This window comes from Podarcis pityusensis, assembly GCF_964106645.2.
Source record: "Podarcis pityusensis genome assembly, chromosome: 2".
Lineage (NCBI taxonomy): Eukaryota > Metazoa > Chordata > Lepidosauria > Squamata > Lacertidae > Podarcis > Podarcis pityusensis.
Window position 1 is genome coordinate 4,034,031 of NC_138029.1, and position 22,183 is coordinate 4,056,213.

General features: G+C 44.5%; 1 protein-coding gene and 1 long non-coding RNA gene across 6 annotated transcripts in view; one reads left to right on the top strand and one right to left on the bottom strand.

Annotated features, from left to right (window-relative positions):
* Positions 1–5,278, top strand: part of LOC308468433 (gametocyte-specific factor 1-like) — a 34,283-nt gene extending 29,005 nt beyond the window's left edge. For 4 of the 5 annotated variants that reach the window (XM_080990631.1, XM_080990630.1, XM_080990632.1 and 1 more), the window contains 2 exons: positions 4,518–4,572; positions 5,076–5,278. In XM_080990631.1, the coding sequence (XP_080846757.1) occupies positions 4,518–4,539 (22 nt within the window). In that variant the 3' untranslated portion in view covers positions 4,540–4,572; positions 5,076–5,278. The remainder of the gene's footprint in view (positions 1–4,517; positions 4,573–5,075) is intronic. The other variant, XM_080990633.1, reaches the window with a different exon arrangement.
* LOC308468631 lies at positions 4–22,158 on the bottom strand. Its single transcript, XR_013981742.1, has 3 exons — positions 22,084–22,158; positions 19,203–20,898; positions 4–2,097 (listed from the first exon to the last, which is right to left on the bottom strand). It is a non-coding gene; the product is annotated as an uncharacterized lncRNA (long non-coding RNA).
* Between the last annotated feature and the right edge of the window lie 25 nt (positions 22,159–22,183).

A 22,183-nucleotide genomic window follows, 5' to 3' on the forward strand; every position in this document is an offset into this window, starting at 1 on the left:
AGACTACACAGGTTCCTTTGTCGCCTCATGAAAATCTAATTGTATTCAGAGCCTGGCTAGCAAGCACCATGGATACAAATGCCAATGGAGCAAAAATGCCAACAAAGAGGTTATCCCCCCTCTAACCTCTGGAGGCACTTCTTAAGATGCATTCACTTCCAAGAGTAAATAATCACCACTCACTTTTGCTATTCATAAAATAGGAATCTACTCAAGTAACTTTGCTGTTGTGCCTATTTCCCACTTGGCAGCATAGGGAAAGTCAATGTAGTAACTATCATATGTTCTTAGACAGGCTTCCTCATCCTCGGCCTTCCAGATGTTTTGAGACTACAGTTCCCATCATCCCTGACCACTGGTCCTGCTAGCTAGGGATCATGGGAGTTGTAGGCCAAAAACATCTGGAGGGCTGAGGTTGAGGAAGCCTGTTAGACTTAAACTCCCATTGGTCCCAGCCAACATAACCAAAGGTCATCACCCAAAGGGGTGATGTGAGTTCTAGTACTACAACAATTTGGAGGACACCACATTGGCTACATCTGCTTTAACACATAGGTGGGCTGATGTTACTTTTTACACACTGTCAGGCTGTAGTACAAACCTAAAAGACATTTATTACTGGAAATTTATCAGTTCAGCTCTCAAATATATTTCATCAGTGGCTTTGCTCTCTGACAGAACTGGCTTTTGTGACTATATTTAACACTTATCTTGCCTCTCCATACACTGAAGAGGACTTGTTATTTTAAGATGAAGAAGACTTGTTCTTTTAAAATAAATGACTAAGGACACTATACACATAAGCCATGGAAAGGTTTAAATGGTTAGCTGGGGAACTTTGACAGCGTTAGTTACTGAACACAGACTCGTAAACAGATGTGCAACTTTAGACACATAAACACAGAATTTCACCTACAGAGAACAGCAACAATCAGTATGTTTTTACCCCTTTCCAGCTCCGCAACTAGAGGTGCTTCCATAGTAATCCCTGTCTATGGAACTGCTGCCTTTTGTTTACTTTTTTGAACAGAGGATCCACTTCACCAATTGTACAGTGGTACATCTAGATGCAAACGGGATCCGTTCCAGAGCCCCGTTCGCATCTAGAAGCAAACTTAGCCCGTGTATGCGCGTTTGCGCGTGCCACGTTTCGGCGCTTCTGCACATGCACATGACATCATTTTGAGCGTCTGCACATGCGCAAGCGGCGAAACCTGGAAGTAACGCGCTCTGTTACTTCCGGGTTGCCACGGAGCGCAACTTGAACGCGCTCATCCCGAAGCACATTCAACCCGAGGTATGACTGTAGTTGCATTCCAGTGTTCTTTTGTTGTCCCCTGCATGGTTCCTCCATCTCTCAAACCTGATTTGTGGTCACTTTTTATGGTAGTTGGATTAGCTAGTGTTGCAATGTGGACGGGTAAATTTCTGTTAAGGCTTTCCCAGTCCACAGTGCCTTTATCTGAAAGCTGCTGCTTTGTAAGTTCTGGCCATTTCATTGCTTCCTCCTCCCACAGCCTGGAGGATTACAGGTAGAATGCTTCTCAGTACCCCAAATGTCAATTCCTGTTTATGCAGGAGGAGTGTAAGACTTTTTTATGCAAGAGAAATAAATAATGCCCCAACTCTTATCCTGCTCACCCCAAATTCTAACCCCCTGCTTGCAGGAGGTGTCAGAATCTAGGAATTGCGTGCCACTAACCCTGGGGGTGATTGCAGAAATAGAACTTTGGATCTATTTTGAGAGACTTGGATTTATGAGATTGCTGAGACTCCTAACCTCTCCCCCTCCCAATGAGCTGGCAAATTTACAGCACCTGCTTATCTAGTTCACACCATTGTCCAAGGCCAGTCTAAAACTCCAGCAGTTAAAGTAACATTGTTCAGCTGTGCCTTCATAAGACTCTCCACTGGGGCTGGGCGATATCTGGTTTTCAACATCACAATATATCACCAGCTAAATATCCCAATATCTCACAATATATATTTGCGGCGACAGAGGGCCTTGCTGTGCCTCCCCGCGGTGGCAGAGGGTCCTGCCGTACCTCCTCACAGTGGCCGAGGGCCTTGCCGAGGCTCCCTGCAGTGGTGGAGGGCCTTAAAATGGAAGGAAGTAGTAGATTTAATAAAAATAATAAATAAACTTCCATATAAATTTAATACTTTCAACTAATCTAAAAGCCCCACTGAGTTCAACTAAACTTACCGTATTTTTTGCCCTATAGGACGCACTTTTTCCCCTCCAAAAATGAAGGGGAAATGTGTGTGCGTCCTATGGGGCGAATGCAGGCTTTCCCGGGCTTCCAGCAGCTCTGCGCAACCCTCCGGAGCCTGGCACGAAGCCGCGCCGGGCTCCGGAGGGTCGTGCAGAGCTGCCTGCATTCTGAAGCCTGGTGCGCGCTGAAGAGCGCGCCCGGGCTTCGCGCACCTCTCCGCAAGCCTGGGGAGACCGGTGCGGCTCCCTAGGCTTGCGGATAGCAGGCTGTTCTAGGGGCTGGGGTCGGGGGAAGCTCGGGTTTCCCCCGCGCCTGCCCTGTGCCTGGGGGGGAAATGAAAAAAAAATTCTTTATCCCCCCCCCCAAAAAAAATTAGGTGCGTCCTATGGGGCGGTGCGTCCTATGGGGCGAAAAATACGGTACTTCTACTTTCCTGGGAGCAAGCCTCATTGAATTCAGTAGGGCTTGCTTGTGAGTAGAAACACATTTGCTTGCACTGCTTACTGAAAAACACCCTCTCCCATCATCTCACATAGCACCCAACCTCCCATTTCAGCATAAAGCAGCCTGCTAAATCTTCTCCCCCCACCCAGAAGGGCCCTATCCCACCAATCTCTCCCTTTTTATCAAAGGGAGGGAGGGCAAGCAAGCAGGCAAAAGGACAGTTTCCTTTAAATAATAAAAAAAGCCTTCCCTTTTAATATGGAGGAAAGCTATTTAAGGGGAACCAACAACATTAGCAGCACCAGAAAACTCTTCCCCCTCTTTTTTTCACTGGTGGGGTGAGTGTGAGGAAAGAAAGAAGTGCTTTCCTTTTCTTTGTTTAGTTCTGTGGGAGGTCCCTCCTGGATTGTCAGCAGGCTCTGCATAATTAGCTGAGCTCTAAATGGCAAGATACCCTGAAAACGAAAGCGTTCACTGCTTTGTGTGAGGGTTTATCCTCAAACAGAACTTTTGTTCCCTGCATATTGCCTTGTTGAAACACTTATCACAATGTTATTTCAATGCCAGTATAGCGATTTATCACACAGCCCTACTCTCCACCCCCTCTTACCATCACCCAACCAGAATTTGTTTTCTGGGGGGACGCATACCCCTAAACATTTTAATAATCTTTGTACTTTTGTTCATTTACTGTATTTATTTTCCCCGATTTGAACTATAAAATGGTGATTTTCTTGAGTCAAAATGAGAGTACCCCTAAACATCTTTTTTTAGAAGAAGAAAAAAGCACTGGTTACAGCTAAGGAGTGGCTGGCCTGAGACAACGGTGCTGCCAGGCCTCAGAAGGATAAAAAATCCATTTGCCTCAATTCATCAAGCCCCCTTGCTAACTCCTACCTGGCTTCCTGCTTTCGTTTGCTTGTCTGATATTTGGAGTTGGACTCCTTAGCTGTTTCTTGGGGGGAGGGGAATGGTGGCAAAGTATTAAGATTAGGTAAGGCAGATTTATTCTTTTATGATGCCTGCATTATGGGGTGGGTATTTGGCGGGAATGTAGTGCCTGAGACACTTGGAATACCATGTAATATGGGGATTAACAGAGGATCCTGGTGGTGAAGAATGAATTATTGGCTTCAACCCTGGAATCTCCTGATAATTGGGGTTTATTGATTGGTCTTCCCCCAAGCCACCCTAAACCTGGGTGGTCATGGCAGCTTTGGGGGGGGGAGGAAGTGGTGGTGGAAGAGAACTGATCTGGGAAACCAGGGAGGAGGGGAGCTTGTTGCAGCAAGAGGTGGAGACACCCTGGCTTCTTCACCAGCCTGACTCATCTCTGCCTCTTGGCCTCGCTCCTCTCCTGCTTCTGGACTTCTCTCTGCCACAGACTCTCCCTGCTCACTAAAGCCCGTTACCTCTTCAGCTTCCAACACCACCACCTCCCAGTCTTCTTCACCTGACCACTCATTGTCCCACCACCAAAACCCTGGGCTCTGAGCCTTCCTCCCTTAGGAGGTTCCCCAGCTGGTGCCTCACACCATTCCTCTGAGTCCAACCAGTCCATGACAGATCAGGATGGCGTTTACTGTCCCTCCATGACCATCAAATAGGAAAATCTGATTACCAGGGAGGAAACAATTAGCATTCCCAACAGAGCTGTGTCAACCTTTTTTCTTGCTGCCACTGCAGAAATATTTGCAGGGGCAGCGGCTGATCTGGTATCCAGACCAAGTGTTAGCCACCGTTGCCTTGAGCTAAGTGCACCTACTTGGTCAGCTAAATAAAGAAAAGTCCTCTTTGAAAGTTGCAGGATTTGTTTATAATGGGTATGTCCTTTCATTTTCTTTTTCTTTAATATAGCTACTCTGGTGAGAGGAGCTAGAAATTTACATCTTCCTTTTTCCTTTTTTGAACTGTAAGTATTTTTTTAAGTACAGTAGAAAACAAGTAAAACTTTGAGGAACTCATCTTCTGGAGTGTTAAACCTGTTCAATTTGGAGAGTGAGAACAGTTGATTAGCCCTTGCTGTGCCTGGATGAGAAATCCTTGTATTAATATCTTGCTCTTATGGGACCCTTCTCCCTTCCAACTTCATCAAACTTGGCACAACTGATGCTACATGGATTCAAGAATGTATTTGGGTACTATAACCAGCTTACTTGTGAGATCGTCTTATCCCATATGTGCTTAATCAACTGCTTTGATCTGCAGTTTTTTGTTTAAATAAGCCTACCCAGATAGGTGGAATGTTTGCAAGGTGCTTTGATCTGTTTTTAGCTTATCACTGATTTTAATTATTATTTGAATCTTTTAAATAGCTGTTAACTGCTTTTAATGATGTGGCTTTATTCTTGTTGTGAACCATTTTGAGGTGCTTACAATTACATTTTATGAATTTTTTTTTGTCCTTCTCTCCAGAGGCTCTCCTATATTTTATCAGCTCTGGAAATCTACTGCAAAGGTTTGCGGACCATCCTAATCTACCAATGGCAAAAAAATACTCAAAATGTCACTGCAAGATCACCACAGGGATTCTCCAGAAGGAGCAACAGAATACATACCTTTTTAAAACGCAGAAATGCTTTTAAAAATACTTTTCCAATAAAATTTCTATAAATCCAGTTGCCTACAATTTCCCCCTTATTCTCTTCCTCCAAGTGGCTAAGCATGCAAGCATGGTCCTTTTATCCTCACAATGGCTCCATGATATTTGGAGTGACTGGCCCAAGGCCATCTAGTGAGCTTCATACATGCATGAGATTTGAACTTTTCTCACTGGTCCTAAGTTCAACACTCTAACCCAGGGTTCAGCAAAACTTTTTCAGCAGGGGGCCGGTCCACTGTCCCTCAGACCTTGTGGGGGGCCGGACTAAATTGGGGGGGGGAATGAACGAATTCCTATGCCCCACAAATAACCCAGAGATGCATTTTAAATAAAAGCACACCTTCTACTCATGTAAAAACACCAGTCAGGCCCCACAAACAACCCAGAGATCCATTTTAAACAAAGGGACACCTTCTATTCATGTAAAAACACGCTGATTCCCAGACCGTCCGTGGGCCAAATTTACAAGGTGATTGGGCTGGATCTGGCCCCCAGGGCCTTAGTTTGCCTACCCATACTCTAACCAATATACCACATTATTCTGGGACCCCTGACCATTAGGTCCAGTCGTGACCGACTCTGAGGTTGCCGCGCTCATCTTGCTTTACTGGCCGAGGGAGCCGGCGTACAGCTGGTCATGTGGCCAGCATGACTAAGCCGCTTCTGGCGAACCAGAGCAGCGCACGGAAACGCCGGTTACTTTCCCGCCGGAGCGGTACCTATTTATCTACTTGCACTTTGACGTGCTTTCGAACTGCTAGGTTGGCAGGAGCAGGGATGGAGCAACGGGAGCTCACCCCATCGCGGGGATTCAAACCGCGACCTTCTGATCACTCACTTTCCAATAGAGGTCTATGTATTTCACAAAGTGGAATGAATTCTCAAAGTGGTAATCCCCAACAGCAGGAAGCAGTATGAGAATGACCTAAAACAGGCATGTCCAACAAGTAGGGTGTGATCTACGATCCAATATAAAAACTGGCAGTGATCTATCACCCAGGGATGGGTGTAGGGTGGGCGGGTGCACACCACCAGCTGCTCCCAATGGGTGCAGGGATGGGTACAGGGTGGGCAGGTGGGCGCTGGCTGCTTCCCCCGAAGGGGCAGGGGGGGCAGGCAATGCCGATCCTGCCTCTCTCCTCAAACCAGCTGGGCTGCAGAGCTTTTTTTGTGCTTTGGAGCCGCTGTCTTTCTGCTTATTGAGGAGCGTGCTGTGCTCGGGGTGCCTTGGTCCCGCCATCGACCAAGATCAACCCCCTGATCGACTGATCAATCAGGATCGACGGGTTGGACATGTCTTACCTAAAAGATTTGCAAGAATTGCTTGAGGCAGGCTAGAGAACTCCTGCCTTTTTCATTAAGTGCAATCAAGAGTAAGCCAAGACACATTTTAGAGATCTGTGATAGTTTGCAGTGACCTAGTACCTTTAAATACTTGGTATCTAGAAAGAGTCAGACTGTCATGACAAGCTGGGTATGGACCAAAGGAAAGACATACATGGGGCAAGCAGCCCTGGAATATACAATGGATCGGATTCAGCTAAGTAGTTGCACTAGCAGGAACCAGCACCAAACCTGCTAGCTTAATGAGACTTGCTTTCCAAATCATTTCTGGGGGTGCGGATAAGGGGAAAGGGGGGATCATTTTGTCAGGCAAGCAAAAATGCTTGTGCTAATGGAAAATTTGTGTTAGTGCAACACTGAATTCCTCCCAATATGTTTCTGTTAATCTAATCCAGCCTTGATGGGTGATTGCAGAGGAAAAGCTTGGGTCTGTACAACTAACCTTTTTCATAGCACAGAAACACTGAGGTGCTAACCACAAGAGGATAAGGAAGACATCTGTCCGAATAATTTAGTTGATGATGAAGCTGTAATGAAGTTGGGAGGTGGTATCTGATTGAGACAAGTGGAACTTGTAAGGGCACCAATTTGTGCTGTCCCTTAGAAAAACAGAGGAAACAAGTGTATGAAATTTCTTCACCCTGAAAACCTAAATAGCACACACAATGCTCATCCCCAATCTCCATCCCAAGATAATGTAAGAGAAAGGACCACTGGATCCTGGTAGTGATGAAGTGCTTTGCAACTGAAGCTGTGTCCACACTGAGACATTAATGTGGGCATGGGTCACTGTTTCAGTGTGCATGCTTGTGCACCTTCACACGAGTGCCTTCAACTGTGCGCCACCAAAATATGTTTCCCATTCTCCCACCGCAGTGGGATGCATTTGTTCTTCACCCCTCAATGAATGGTGTTATAGAAATAGGGGGGATCCACCTAAACACTAAGACCGAATAAATACTAGGATTTTGATTGAATGTGATATGGATTAAAGTACAAAACTGTGTCAGACAGGGAATTCAGGATATTCCTGGGCTGCTGTATGCAAACCAGCCTGGCTGGTTAGGGGAAGAGCAGACCTGTTAGCATTACAAAAAGGTGTTGATCGGCCATAGAAAGATTCTTTGTCACAAAGGTTGCTGGGGTAACTGTGTGTTTGAGGGACAGGAAAAGGGAGATTTGAAACAAGGGTTTCTGAACAGAAGAAGGAGGAAGTAAGGGGGGATCCATTCTGGAGGAAAGTTCCTTGCACTTCTGTGAGCCATGCTGTAAGATCTGGACTCCATCCATGCAGACTGTAAATAGGTGACTAAACCCTATTTCTTAAAGCACGCCAGTCTCAGACATGTCTTCTATTCTCCAAAGGACACAAACTCTGTGTGTGTACCTGTGGCCTCATGAAATCTGGCCACTGCTTGGGGGAGAAAGGGGCAGGCCTTTGTAAGAGTACTTTCCTGTTCAACATACGTTCCAGAAACCCAAAGTCCATTATGTGCATAGGCATTTGTTTACCTGTTCATATACCAGATTTGCACAAAAGAACAGTAAAAAACCTTTAAAGCTATGTATACCTCCAAACCAGGAAACCTGAGGTCCATTGTGGGCATGTATTTGGGCCTTAAGGCAGTCAAAAACCTGCTGCTTCCTTTCCTGTCTGCTGCACTTGGAAGGGCAAATTTTAATTTTCAATACATTTTGTGAAAAAGAAGTTCTGCACAAAATAGCTGCTTTACGAATAAAAATAGTAAGAATGTACCTTCAGCAACAGCAGGTGAGAAAAGGGCAGGCTGCATCCTTTCTTTTGGGCTGATGGAAACAAAATAGAAGTAGGGGATATGAAGGCACCCAGAAAAATGTCACCACATGGGGGCGGGGAGTCACCCACACAATTTGCTTCAGTGCATCCAGTCATGCAACATGCAATTTTATATTGGATTTTCTTCCCTTACATGATTATCTGTGGATCAGAAAAACCTGAATTTAATGAGGAGGGGAGTGCAGACTGTCAATTGGATGAGGGTGTCATATGGGTGCTGCAAAAAGACTAGCAGCTTCAAATCCACATTAAACTGCATTGAGCATGAGTGCTTAGAATTATTTAGCTTTTAACTCATTCAAAGTATTCGTGTTAGAATGAAGATGTTTAGGAGAGATTGTATGTACTGTATTCAGTAGGACTTCAGACTTCAGATATGTTCACATTACCACCTACTCTGTGCCCAGTGCTAGTTTTGGAAGCTGCATTCACACAACTTTAGCCGTTCTCCATATTGATCCTATAGTTTTACCAATACTGCCATTTCTCAAACCAGCCTCAATTTAACATTAAACTGCATTCACTTCACAAAGGTTTGAGACAGCTGCAGCACATGCCCAGGTGAACACACATGTGCAGGTAACAATAGAAGTTGGGGTGGTTGCAGGGGGAAGGATCAAAAAGGTCATTTATGTTAGATGAAGACATTCCCTACCATGCAAAGACAGTATGAAATGCACTGGGGGGGGTGTGACTTTGATGCATACTCTTAATTAAGATTTAATTAAGTCTAAATTCACCCATTCAATCTTGAGAACAGAAGACTTTCACCAGACTCAGCCACCAAATTCTTCCCTGTCACACCCCCATCGCACCTACGGTCCCAATTCTACTGCTGCTGCTGCTTCCATTTATCACGTAAAAACTACCTTCTAACATCACACTTTTGTCTTTGAACCAGTCACTTTTTTAGACTCAAAAGCACAACAAAAATCCCAGCAGCTTGTTCCAAGTTGCCTTTTTAGCTGCAAGTCCCAACTACTTCCCATCCAAAATTGTGTTAGGTCTTGCATCCAGTTCTTGGCTATCTGAGAATTTAGAAACTGGGTGAGAATCTGCCAGACAACACTCCCACCATGTGGCCAGAGGAAACTGTTTGTCGTTGATTAATCAAATGTGAGTGGTCAATCTAATTCAACAACTCTCTAAAGTAAAAGACTTTTGTTTAAATGTGATTCTTCTTACAAAGTCCTCCTGTCTATGAGGCATTTGCATTTTTAAATTGCACCACCAGCAGGCTCTCTGCAAGAGAGAGTGAGCATTCTTAAAACCAGTGAAGTGGAAAAGAGGAAAATTACTGAATGCTGACAGCAACCCCCCTGTAATTTTACTTTGACATACGCCTGTCAAGGTTCTTTCCCCCGTTCCAGATTTTATTGAATTGCAACACAATCTGAGAGAAAGTGCACCACAGCAAGAGAGCAATTCACTCTCCACGGCCGATCTTTTCATTTGCTCAGGGGATTTATCTGTAACCTTGAGAAGGTCAAAACAATAGCTCAAGAACAGCAAAAGCATTTTCACTTTTTGTAGGGCTGCTGAACGATCTCATTTTCTTACCTACCCTCCTTTGCCCAATGACCAAATCTCATGGCTGTACTTTTGTTCAGATTAAACATCTCTCACACGCTCCTTCATTGGTAACAGCACCTTAAGAAACCTGAAATATAGAAAGGAACTCAACTCTCTCTCCGGAGAAGCATTTCAGCTTACCAGATGGAAACATCCTTCCCCTGCTGCTGTTCTGGGGGCTCTCCTGACCCCCTCAGAGCCAATTTCAGGAGGCGTGGAGGGAAGCCTCAATGTGCCATTAAAAGCTCTTGCACAGGGCTTCTACTAACAGGACTCATTAGTTGAATTCCGCTCATAATGTTTATGGGGTGGCTATTGTACCGCTTGTGTGGTTGTAAACAACCAGCAAGGGTTGCCAGATGCAAGAGAGGAGGCTCTTACACCTTTGCTATAGTTGTGTCAAAGGGGATTTCAGCAGGTGCTACTTCTGTCATAGAATCATAGAATAGAATCATAGAATCATAGAGTTGGAAGAGACCACAAGGGCCATCGAGTCCAACCCCCTGCCAAGCAGGAAACACCATCAGAGCACTCCTGACATATGGTTGTCAAGCCTCTGCTTAAAGACCTCCAAAGAAGGAGACTCCACCACACTCCTTGGCAGCAAATTCCACTGTCGAACAGCTCTTACTGTCAGGAAGTTCTTCCTAATGTTTAGGTGGAATCTTCTTTCTTGTAGTTTGGATCCATTGCTCCGTGTCCGCTTCTCTGGAGCAGCAGAAAACAACCTTTCTCCCTCCTCTATGTGACATCCTTTTATATATTTGAACATGGCTATCATATCACCCCTTAACCTCCTCTTCTCCAGGCTAAACATGCCCAGCTCCCTTAGCCGTTCCTCATAAGGCATCGTTTCCAGGCCTTTGACCATTTTGGTTGCCCTCCTCTGGACACGTTCCAGTTTGTCAGTGTCCTTCTTGAACTGTGGTGCCCAGAACTGGACACAGTACTCCAGGTGAGGTCTGACCAGAGCAGAATACAGTGGCACTATTACTTCCCTTGATCTAGATGCTATACTCCTATTGATGAGGCCCAGAATTGCATTGGCTTTTTTAGCTGCCGCGTCACACTGTTGGCTCATGTCAAGTTTGTGGTCAACCAAGACTCCTAGATCCTTTTCACATGTACTGCTCTCAAGCCAGGTGTCCCCCATCTTGTATTTGTGCCTCTCATTTTTTTTGCCCAAGTGCAATACTTTACATTTCTCCCTGTTAAAATTCATCTTGTTTGTTTTGGCCCGGTTCTCTAATCTGTCAAGGTCGTTTTGAAGTGTAATCCTGTCCTCTGGGGTGTTAGCCACCCCTCCCAGTTTGGTGTCATCTGCAAATTTGATCAGGATGCCCTTGAGTCCATCATCCAAGTCGTTGATAAAGATGTTGAATAAGACCGGGCCCAAGACAGAACCCTGTGGCACCCCACTAGTCACTCTTCTCCAGGATGAAGAGGAACCATTGATGAGCACCCTTTGGGTTCGGTCAGTCAGCCAGTTACAAATCCACTGAGTGGTAGCATAGTCAAGACCGCATTTGACCAGCTTCTTTACAAGAATATCATGGGGCACCTTGTCAAATGCCTTGCTGAAATCAAGGTAGGCTACATCCACTGCGTTCCCTTCATCTACCAGGCTTGTAATTCTGTCAAAAAACGAGATCAGGTTAGTCTGACATGACTTATTTTTCAGAAATCCATGCTGACTATTGGTGATCACAGCATTCCTTTCTAGGTGCTCACAGACTGTTTGCTTAATGATCTGCTCCAGAATCTTCCCTGGTATTGATGTCAGACTGACTGGGCGGTAATTATTTGGGTCCTCTCTTTTCCCCTTTTTGAAAATAGGGACAACATTTGCCCTCCTCCAGTCTGCCGGGACTTCGCCTGTTCTCCAGGAATTCTCAAAGATGACTGCCAGTGGTTCTGAGATCACATCTGCCAGTTCTTTTAATACTCTTGGATGCAGTTCATCTGGCCCTGGAGACTTGAATACATCTAAACTAGCCAAGTATTCTTGTACTATCTCCTTAGTTATTCTGGGCTGTGTTTCCTTTGCTGAATCATTTGCTTCAAATTCTTCAGGTCAGGCATTGTTTTCTTTATCGGAGAAGACTGAGGCAAAGAAGGCATTGAGGAGTTCAGCCCTTTCTGTGTCCCCTGTTTGCATTTCACCATCTTCTCCTCTGAGTGACCCCACTGTTTCTTTGTTCTTCCTTTTGCTACGAACGTACCCATAAAAGCCTTTTTTGTTGCTTTTAACCTCTCTAGCAAGCCTGAGTTCATTCTGTGCTTTAGCTTTTCTGACTTTGTGTCTACACGTGCTGGCTATTTGTTTGAATTCCTCTTTGGTGGTTTCCCCCCTTTTCCATTTTTGGTACACATCCTTTTTTAATCTTAACTCAGTTAAAAGTTCTTTAGATAGCCACCCTGGCTTCTTTAGGCACCTTCCATGTTTCCGTCTCATTGGTATTGCCTGACGTAGTGCTTTTAGTATCTCCCTCTTAACAAACTCCCAGCCATCATGAACTCCCTTTCCTTTTAGTATTATTGTCCATGGGATCTCACCCAGCACTTCCCTAAGTTTTATGAAGTCGGCTTTCTTAAAGTCAAGAAATTGAGTCCTAGTATGCTTGGCTGCTCCTTTCCTCTGTATAGTAAACTTCAGAAGAGCATGATCACTCGTGCCTAATGATCCTTCCACTTCTACCCCACTAACCAGGTCATCAACATTGGTTAGGACCAGATCTAAAATGGCTGTTCCTCTTGTTGCTTCTCCCACTTTCTGGACAATGAAGTTGTCCGCAAGGCCAGTGAGGAATCTGTTTGACCTTATGCTCTTGGCTGAGTTTGACATCCAACAAATATCCGGGTAATTGAAGTCCCCCATTACTACTATCTCCCTTCCTTTTGCATGCTTGGCCATCTGTTCCAGGAAGGCATCATCTATGTCCTCCGTTTGGCTTGGGGATCTATAGTAAACTCCCACAATGAGGTCACTGTTATTCTTCTCTCCCTTAATTTTGACCCAAATGCTCTCACTTTGGCTTTGAGGTTCTAAATCTTGGATCTCTTCACAGGTATACACATCCCTGACATATAACGCCACTCCTCCTCCTTTCTTGTCTGGTCTGTTTCTCTGAAATAGATTGTATCCCCCCATTATTACATTCCAATCGTGGGACTTATCCCACCAGGTTTCAGTGATGCCTATTATGTCATATTTAGTTTGCTGTACCAAGAGCTCAAGCTCATCTTGCTTATTTCCCATGCTTTGCGCATTAGTGTACAGACATTGAAGACCATTAATCATTCCCCCGTGTCTCTTATTTAAGGATTTTTTCCTCCCACCACTAGGTCTGCGTGCTGTTTGCTCCATTTGGTCTATGACATTTGGATGATCATCTTCATCAATTGATAGACTCCTACCTTCAGGAGCACTGTCTCCCTCCCCCACATTAGTCAGTTTAAAGCCCTCCTGATGAGGTTTCTGAGATTTTTGGCAAAAACATTCCTCCCAACCGTTGTGAGGTGCAGCCCATCGCTTGCCAGAAGTCCATCTTCAAGAAACTGCAGTCCGTGATCTAAGAATCCAAACCGTTCCTGTTTACACCATTTGCGAAGCCAGCTGTTCACTTCCACTATTTTTCCCTCTCTCCCTGGGCCACGTCGTTCAACTGGGAGGACAGATGAGATGACAATTTGTGCATTTAATTGCTTCAACTTCCTGCCCAGAGCCTCGTAGTCTCTTTTGATCTTCTGGAGGCTATTGCTTGCAGTGTCATTGGTTCCCACATGAACCAAGAGGAAGGGGTATTTGTCAGTGGGTTTTATGATTCCTTGCAGTCGTTCAGTTACATCTTGGATCTTAGCCCCGGGGAGGCAGCACACTTCCCGAGACATCTTGTCAGGCCCACAGATCACTGCTTCTGTTCCCCTCAGTAGGGAATCCCCTATCACCACTACACGCCTCCTCTTAGGTTTGGTCGGGGTTCTTCCGTGAGCTGTCCGTTCCAAGGTCGCCTGCACATTCCCTGAGGACTGACTTTGCTGCTCGTACATACAAATTATAAAAGGTGTAAGAGTCTTCCTCTTTTGCAGCTGGGTAGTCTATTGCCTTTTCAGCAAGATTATTTTCCCAATCATTTTTGCCTAATGAAGGCAAGCTTCAACTTCCAGCAAAGCCATGAATTCATTAAGTAGCCTTTATAGCCACCATTTTGCATCCTTGCTATCAGATGTGAGCACTGGATATAATAGTTTCTCATATAATTAAGAGTTTTTATCCAGGTATCTGCGCTGTGCATTTAAGTTTTTTTGTGCAGCAGGGCACAAGGAATTTCACCACTTGTGCAGCATAAACTAGAGACTTCCTAGCCAGGGAAGCCAGCATTTTTGGACCCGTGAGCATTTGCAAACTGAAGAAACTGGCATGGACATCACACACACAATTACACATTGCACCCCTATTTTATTGTCTAAAATGATTCTTTCAAGCTTGATCTTAGGAGACCCTGTGGGTGCAAGGAAAGGCCTCTGTATGCCCCCAGGCACCATGTTGGCAGCCCTTGTTTTACCCAGAACAGATGGTTGTCTTGTCTCCCTAGTCCCTACCATCACATAATTTAAAGGTATAAAATGTATCTCCGGACACAGGCTAGAAACCTGACATAGGGTTGCTGTGGGGACAACATGGATCTTTAACACAATAAATACTATTTCAGCTCAAAATAAATAGAAAACCCTCCATGGTCTTTACAATAGACATTAGTCAGTAACATTCAGCCTTAACCTAATCCTTATTTTACATACAGTGAAACTTGGCCAGGGCCAATGCTCTTTTCCTTAGGAAACCCAGGACTAAATGTTTTCACCTAGTTTTGTTTTTCACATTCTTTAGACTTTGCTATATCTATTATTTAAGGAGATGGCGACAAATCCTAAGGTGAGAAAACACGGATATAATTAGGTAAGCATGATCCAGGCTTCAATTATTAGGCATATCTCCTCATGACCTGTTTCTTTTGTGAAGACTCAGGGCCAGAAGGCACAGCCTACAGCCTAGGCTCCTCTCCACGACCGTTAGAGCAGAGGTTTTCCCAAAGGGCAGCCATCTTACTCTCTTGCAGCAAAAGCCATCAAATGAGGATTGTGGCACCTTGAAAGACTTGCAAGTGTATTATGGCCTAATTAGCAAGCCTGGTCTAATGTACAGATGTTATCAAGTGATAAGGCTGATTTCAGAAAATAAAGCAGAGCAAGCCATCAGTTTCATTCTTGCCTCCTCTGGTCAGTTAGCATACTTAACAGATGAGATGTTCCACAGCACAGGTGTTACCACAAAAAAGAGATTGCTCCTTGTCCTTATGTAAGGTGCAAAGTGCAAAGACAGGCCAAGGAATGATGCACGACATTTTGTTTGGTTTTTTCCAAACTAGGGGCTGCCACCCCTGCTCCCTCAGCTTGCCTACTTGGCAACCACTTTGCCAACCCCTGCTTCTTTATATCTCACTTAAGGTTGCCATACATCCAGATTTTCCCGGATATATCCGGAATACCACAGTTGGCAGCAGTGTCTGGGTGGAAATCAGGAAAATGTCCGGAAAAATCCAAGCGTATGGCAGTCCATGTAGGTAGTGCTGCTTATACCATTTCCCCATAAAAATAGATCAAAAACAGTATTTTTAAAAAGCAATTTTGCTCAAAAACAGTGCGATGCAGCAGCAAAAAAACTAATGCTATTCTAGGCTGCATCAACAGAAGTATAGTGTCCAGATCAAGGGAAGTCATAGTACCACTCTATTCTGCCTTCGTCAGACCACACTTGGAATACTATGTCCAATTCTGGGCACCACAATTTATGATGAATGTTGACAAGCTGGAAGATGTGCGGAGGAGGGCAAACAAAATGATCAAGGGTCTGGAAACTAATCCTTATGAGGAACGGTTGAAAGAGCTGGGTATGTTTAGCCTGGGAAAGAAGAGACTGAGAGGAGATATGACAGCCATCTTCAAACATCTTAAGGGCTGTCACATGGAGGAGGGAGCATGCTTGTTTTCTCCTGCTCTTGAGGGCAGGATCCGAACCCATGGATTCAAGTTACAGGAAAGGAGAGTCTGACTAAACATCACAAAGAACTTTGCGATGGCGAGAGCTGTGAAATGACAGTAAAACAGACTCCCTCCGAAGCTGGTGGACTCTCCTTCCTTGGGGGTTTTCAATCAGAGTTGGATGGCCATCTGTCACAGATGCTTTAGCAGAGATTTCTGTATTGCAGGGGGTTGGACTAGATCCCTTTCCAACTCTCAGATTCTGTTATTCTAACTTTGGGCAAAACTAATAAAAGCTCAACAACTTTTCTGTCTGTAGTTTCACTGTTTGAAGCTTGGCAACCCTATCTCACTCAATCACTCGCCTATGCCTTCACTGCTCACCCGAACCTGCCCCCCCAGCTGTGTAAAATCCGCCAAAAATGAGTATTTTACCAAGTCATCTAATGTTGGCACTATGGTTACTACTCTTTCCTCTAGAAAGGTTGTTCAACAGCAGCAAAGCAGGCAAAAATTCAAGAGCAGCTGTTTTGCCAATACTGAGATGAAGGGACCTGTAAAACATTCACCCATTGAATGTCTTTTGTGCAATGAAGCTGTCAAACGCACAATACTCCACTACAATAATAATAATCGTGGGACCTGACAGCTAGAATTCTGAATAGAATGTATGGTTACATCATTGTAGCTAGTTTCTACTGATGGAGACTAGCCTAAAAAGGAGCAGGAAATAAGCTACTTATTTTAATGGAGGCAAAGACTTGTGAACTGTGTCTGAGCTAGTTTCACCTTCAACTGACAGGTTTTCAAAGGACCAAACAGAACAGTTTACACACCAACAGCCCCTCCTCACAATAAATGAAAGTAATGAATGAAGGCTGAGTTAGAGCTGTTCTCTTGAAAAGCTCTATCGAGTCTTTGATTGAAAATTCTATCTATTTGAGATGTGAGTTAATGATATTTACGGGCCATTGAGTAACAGTGCAAGCAATTTTACTGTGATTATTACAGCTTTAAAATGGATCGGGCATTTTGACGTGTCTGAAACAAATGGGAGGCAAGGATACTCTTATACAAAGCAATCAGAGAATGGGCATGCAGTAAACTAAAAAGACAGCTTCACACACACAGAAGTTTAAAGAAAAAAAGGTGCAGGTGAGAAGACAGGTGCAGCTGTTCCAAGAAGAGTACCGTACAAAAGAACTCTTCTATGTATGTGTGGCTGTCTTACATTTTACTTATGGCCAAGGCTTTTCTCCACTTACAGAACAATTCTATGCCCGTTTCCTCAGAATTCTAAGTCTTCAATGCAATTTATTCCTGATAAACATGTGTAAGGCTGTTCCAACAAACCCTTGACACCCTTGTCCATATCCTCAGAAAAATGTCTTTATGCCTCACACGACACATTCAGATCACCCCACTTGGACTCCTAGGAGTGACCTTACCTCCTTTTCAGTCTTCATTATGCTCCATTTTTTAAACCTTTTGCCTGTATTCCCAGACTGACCCAACTTACTGCATTACTTCTGTTTTCTGGATCCCTTGACCATGTTCCTAAAATGCTCCTCTTCACCCACACCCTTGGCCATACCCCTGCTATGTAGTCTCGAGTGCAAATGAAGGCCAGCCAGGCACATTTTGCACCCAAGGCTGGTCAAGTTATACCCGAGACAAATCTTAGGTTGCCTCCCTAACCAAAATATTAGAAAAATGCTAATCTGGTGGTCTCCTTTCCTTCCCCACCTCTGGGCTAACTTTGTATCATTTAAGTATTTTAAATTTGTAAAATTGCCTCAGCAGAAAGGATTTAAGCCCAACAGCTAACTGAACAACTAGCCCTGCTGTCCTTTCACGGTGCCCAAAATGAGACACAGCCCCAGGGCCGGATTTATGTATAGGCTAAGTAGGCTGAAGCCTAGGGCCTCTAGATCAAGGGGGCCTCGCCAGCCTGCCCACTCCCCAGCACTGCAGTATCCCCTCTCCCAAAATTGCAAACCCAAGATTTCATGCGAGGGCATTTCTCCCCCATTTCAATGACATTTTGCTTCAAAAGGAAAGGCGGACTTGGACATCGTCTTCCTCCATAATCCTGTAAGGGAGAGGTCACATACTCAACTTGGATACCAAGTTGGTAACTGGACCTCATCCTGAGGGCGGACAGAAGTATAGGGATCAGTTCAGAGTCAGAGGAACTGCGTTTTGTCTTATTTTATTTGTGCCCGGTAGTGTTTTCCTTTTCTGTGTTTAATTTAAAGTGCCTTTTGTGTTTAAAATCCTGTTACTTGTAGACAGTCAAGAAAATATTTGTTCTTTGTTTAAAAGCCCAGTCTAGTGCTGTGCCTACAGTCTCATCCGCTCTGCCCTCTACCAGTGCCTTAAGAAGGGTTCTGGGAGGGGCAAAGCCCAAAAATGTGCAAGTGCCAAGCCTCCAGGAGAAACACAAAGTTAGGGGTTTTCATCTCCAAACCCCAGGAGTCAGCCAGAGGGATCTCACTGCCCCTCAAGAAAGGCATAGGGAAGTCAGTGAGTGGTGGCAGCTACTGAAGAGTGTCAGAAGCCCGAGTCTACCCAGTTGAAGATTAATTTTTATTCTTATTTTTAGATTCTAATCTAAGCATGAGTTAAAGATTTAAAAGTGGCGCTAGCAAGCGCAAGAGACAGAGACTCGGAAATGCTATGATAATGAAGTTAAGACCAATCACTGCTTTTGTGCATCAACCACTCATTGAAGCAACAAGAGTGAGCAGTGAAGCTATTCAGTCTGAACCAGCTACAAGCATTCAACCAGACAAAAACCTCCCTGAAAGAGAAACAGTGAAGCAGGATGTGGAACAGCAAGCTCATGGGTAGGCAAACTAAGGCCTGGGGGCCGCATCCAGTCCAATCGCCTTCTAAATCCAGCCCGCGGACGGTCCTGGAATCAGTGTTTTTACATGAGTAGAATGTGTCCTTTTATTTAAAATGCATCTCTGGGTTATTTGTGGGGCATAGAAATTTGTTCATTTCCCCCCCAAAAAATATAGTCTGGCCCCCCACAATGTCTGAGGGACAGTGGACTGGCACTCTGCTGAAAAAGTTTACTGACCCCTGAGCAAGCTACTTATGAGGAAGCAGCCATGATACTAGCTCAAACTGGAAAAATAGAACTAATTCAAGAGTCACTTACTGGGCAGGGAGAGGCTAAAGAGCCACAAGAAAAGAATGTGAATAGTCAGATTTTGCAGTTCACACCTGATATGATAGCAGGCCAAGTCCAAGGTGTTCCGGATGCAGATAAAGATGATGCCAAACATATATCTACTGTACCAGATGTTGGTTTGTGGTCAGAATTATCACACGAGGAAGTATCCTACTGGGTAGAGAGGGGTTCCTCTCAAGTTCTGCATCTTTGTGGACCATTTTTAAATTCCAAACGAGTGTACAAAAAGTAGTCCCGGTTTTGCACAAAAGCTCTTTTTTATTCAACAAAAGCAAATGGGGAAACATATAGCCGAGAGTGGCTTGCATATTCTTCCTGAAAAGGGCGGATTTTTTTGCTTTGTTTGTAAACACTTTCCAAACCTTGCATCTTCTTCCACAGCTTTAGCTAACGAAGGTTTTGATGACTGGCACAACTGCCATCTTATCCAAAGTCATGAAAACTCAGAGAAGCTTAGGAATGCCATGTTGGCCTACCTGACAAAGAAGGCAAATGTTTACTTCCAAGCCAGAGGAACAAATAAAAGCAGAACAGCAGTACTGGTGGCATGTCATGGAGAGAATTATTGCTGTAATATGCACTCTTGTAGAACGAGGCTTACCATTCAGGGGAGATGATGAACACTTTGGATCACCAAATAGTGGCAATTATCTTGGTCTTTTAGAACTAGTGGCAAAATTTGATCCATTTTTACATGCTCATATCAATCGGTATGGACATTCTGGATCAGGCATTCCCTCTTATTTATCAAAAACTGTATGTGAGGAAATTGTTCAGCTCATGGCAAAAAAAGTTAAGAATGCAATTCTGGCTGATGTGAGAAAGGCTGGATATTTCAGCTTTTCAGTAGATTCCACTCCTGACATTTCACATACTGATCAGCTGAATTTAATTATCAGATATGTATCACCTGAAGGTTTGCCAACTGAGAGATTTTTAACTTTCCTTGAGCTAAAAGACCACTCAGGAGAAAGCATGGCTGATTTAGTATTCAACTATTTTACTACTGAGCTTGAAATTGACTTTAGAAAATGCCATGGGCAGTCTTATGACAATACTGCCAACATGGCTGGCAAGTACAATGGTATGCAGCCAAAAATCATAAAAAAAACCAATTTGCAAAATTTATTCCATGCGCAGGTCACTCTTTAAATCTGGTGGGCCACTCAGCTGTGGATTGCTGCCTTGATGCAGTGAACTGTTTTGGCATGATCAATGAAATTTATACCTTCTTTTCATCCTCCAAAAAGAGATGGGCAGTTCTAAAATCATTTTTGCCACCTAAGTTTAAAGTGCCTAAATATTTGTCAGACACTAGGTGGGACACACATGCAAAAGCCACAGAAGCTGTTCTGGAAAGTTACAGTGCTATCACCGATGCCCTCAGTCATTTGTACTCTGATGTTAAGGGGAAGGGGGAGACCAGGCTCCAAGCTAACAATCTTTTGCAGAAAATGGAAGAACTGGAATTTGTGTTTATGCTGCATTTTTGGACCTGTGAGCTAGGTCATTTTCACAAGGTCAGCAAAGCCCTTCAGAAATCAGACCTGTTACTGAGTTCTTGTGCAAGTTTGTACAGTTCACTCCTGGATTTTTTAAGGAAAGTTAGAGATGATTTTGATGAGCTTGAGAAACAAGCAAAAGCCAACTTGCCAAATGTCAACTACAAAATAAGAAAACAAAGAGTGAGGGAAAGGCAAAGAAATGACAGAAGTGCACCTGATGCCTTAGATGCACTATCTACCAAGAGATACGGTAAATTTAGAATAAAATCCTTTATTCCTATATTAGATGCACTTGAAGCCAATTTAAAAAGTACTGCGTACAGTGATATTGCACAATTGTTTGCCATTCTTGCTAATTTGAAGCATCTAAGCAAGAAATTAAGCAAGGTGTTGAACTGTTGATGGAAGCATACCCAGAAGATATTGACCTGAAACTTATTGATGAACTTTTGGACTTTCACCTGTATGTGACACAAAGCCATAGGCTTACAGCAGAGCACTCTCTGTCTCATACAGACCTTTATCAAATTATACACAAGGAAAAAATTCAGATGGCCTTTCCTAATGTGGAAGCAATCTTGTGGCTATTTCTTAGCCTTATGGTCATTAACTCAGGAGAGAGGAGTTTTTCAAGACTCAAAAGAATTAAAAATGAATTAAGGGCCACAATGTCTCAAGTGAGGTTGTCCGCACTGAGCATTCTGTACACTGAAAGTGACAAACTTAGACAAACAAATTTTGATGAAGTTTTGGATGATTCTGCTATGTGAGGAAGGCTAGAGAAAAAAACATTTTAGCCTTACTGTATTTGATGGCTGTAGTTTACTTCCATTTTAAAACTGACTTTTTAATGACAGCATAAAGTAGATTCTAAAAGTGCCACACTGTCAGGTAATCATGATCATATTATTTACACTTCCCAGCCAATATAATTTGTAAACTCAAGGTGTTTTTTTAAGGATAACATTACAACTTCGTTTTCCTAAAAATGAGGGTGGGGGGAGGGCCGCTCTTCATCTAAATCCGGCCCTGCACAGCCCCCCCCCCCGCCCAGGGCTGCCCTCAGGTGATGGTGGGATCCGCACAAGCAGCAGATCCCGAGGGAGATTTGTATTTCCGCCCCCCCCCGGCCCCGCCTCGTGACGGACGGAGATCTCCCCACACACCCCCTTCTCCCTTCTCCCACAGCGGGGAGGGCCGCCCCCGCTGGGCGCTTCCCTCCGGCGCCGGCTGCGCTCTGCCTAGGAGACCCCCCCCTTCCTGCCCCCTCAGAGCATCCGCGCCTTTGACGTCCCTCCAGCGAGTTAGGCAAGGAAGACCCCCCGCGAAGGGCCGCTTCTCACCCAACCTCCCTTCGGGGCCTCGGCGGGAGCCGCCTGCTCCAAGGCTCCCTTCGCCTCCGGCGCCCCCTTCCGCCGCGGGGGGGGGGGGGGCGGAGCCCAA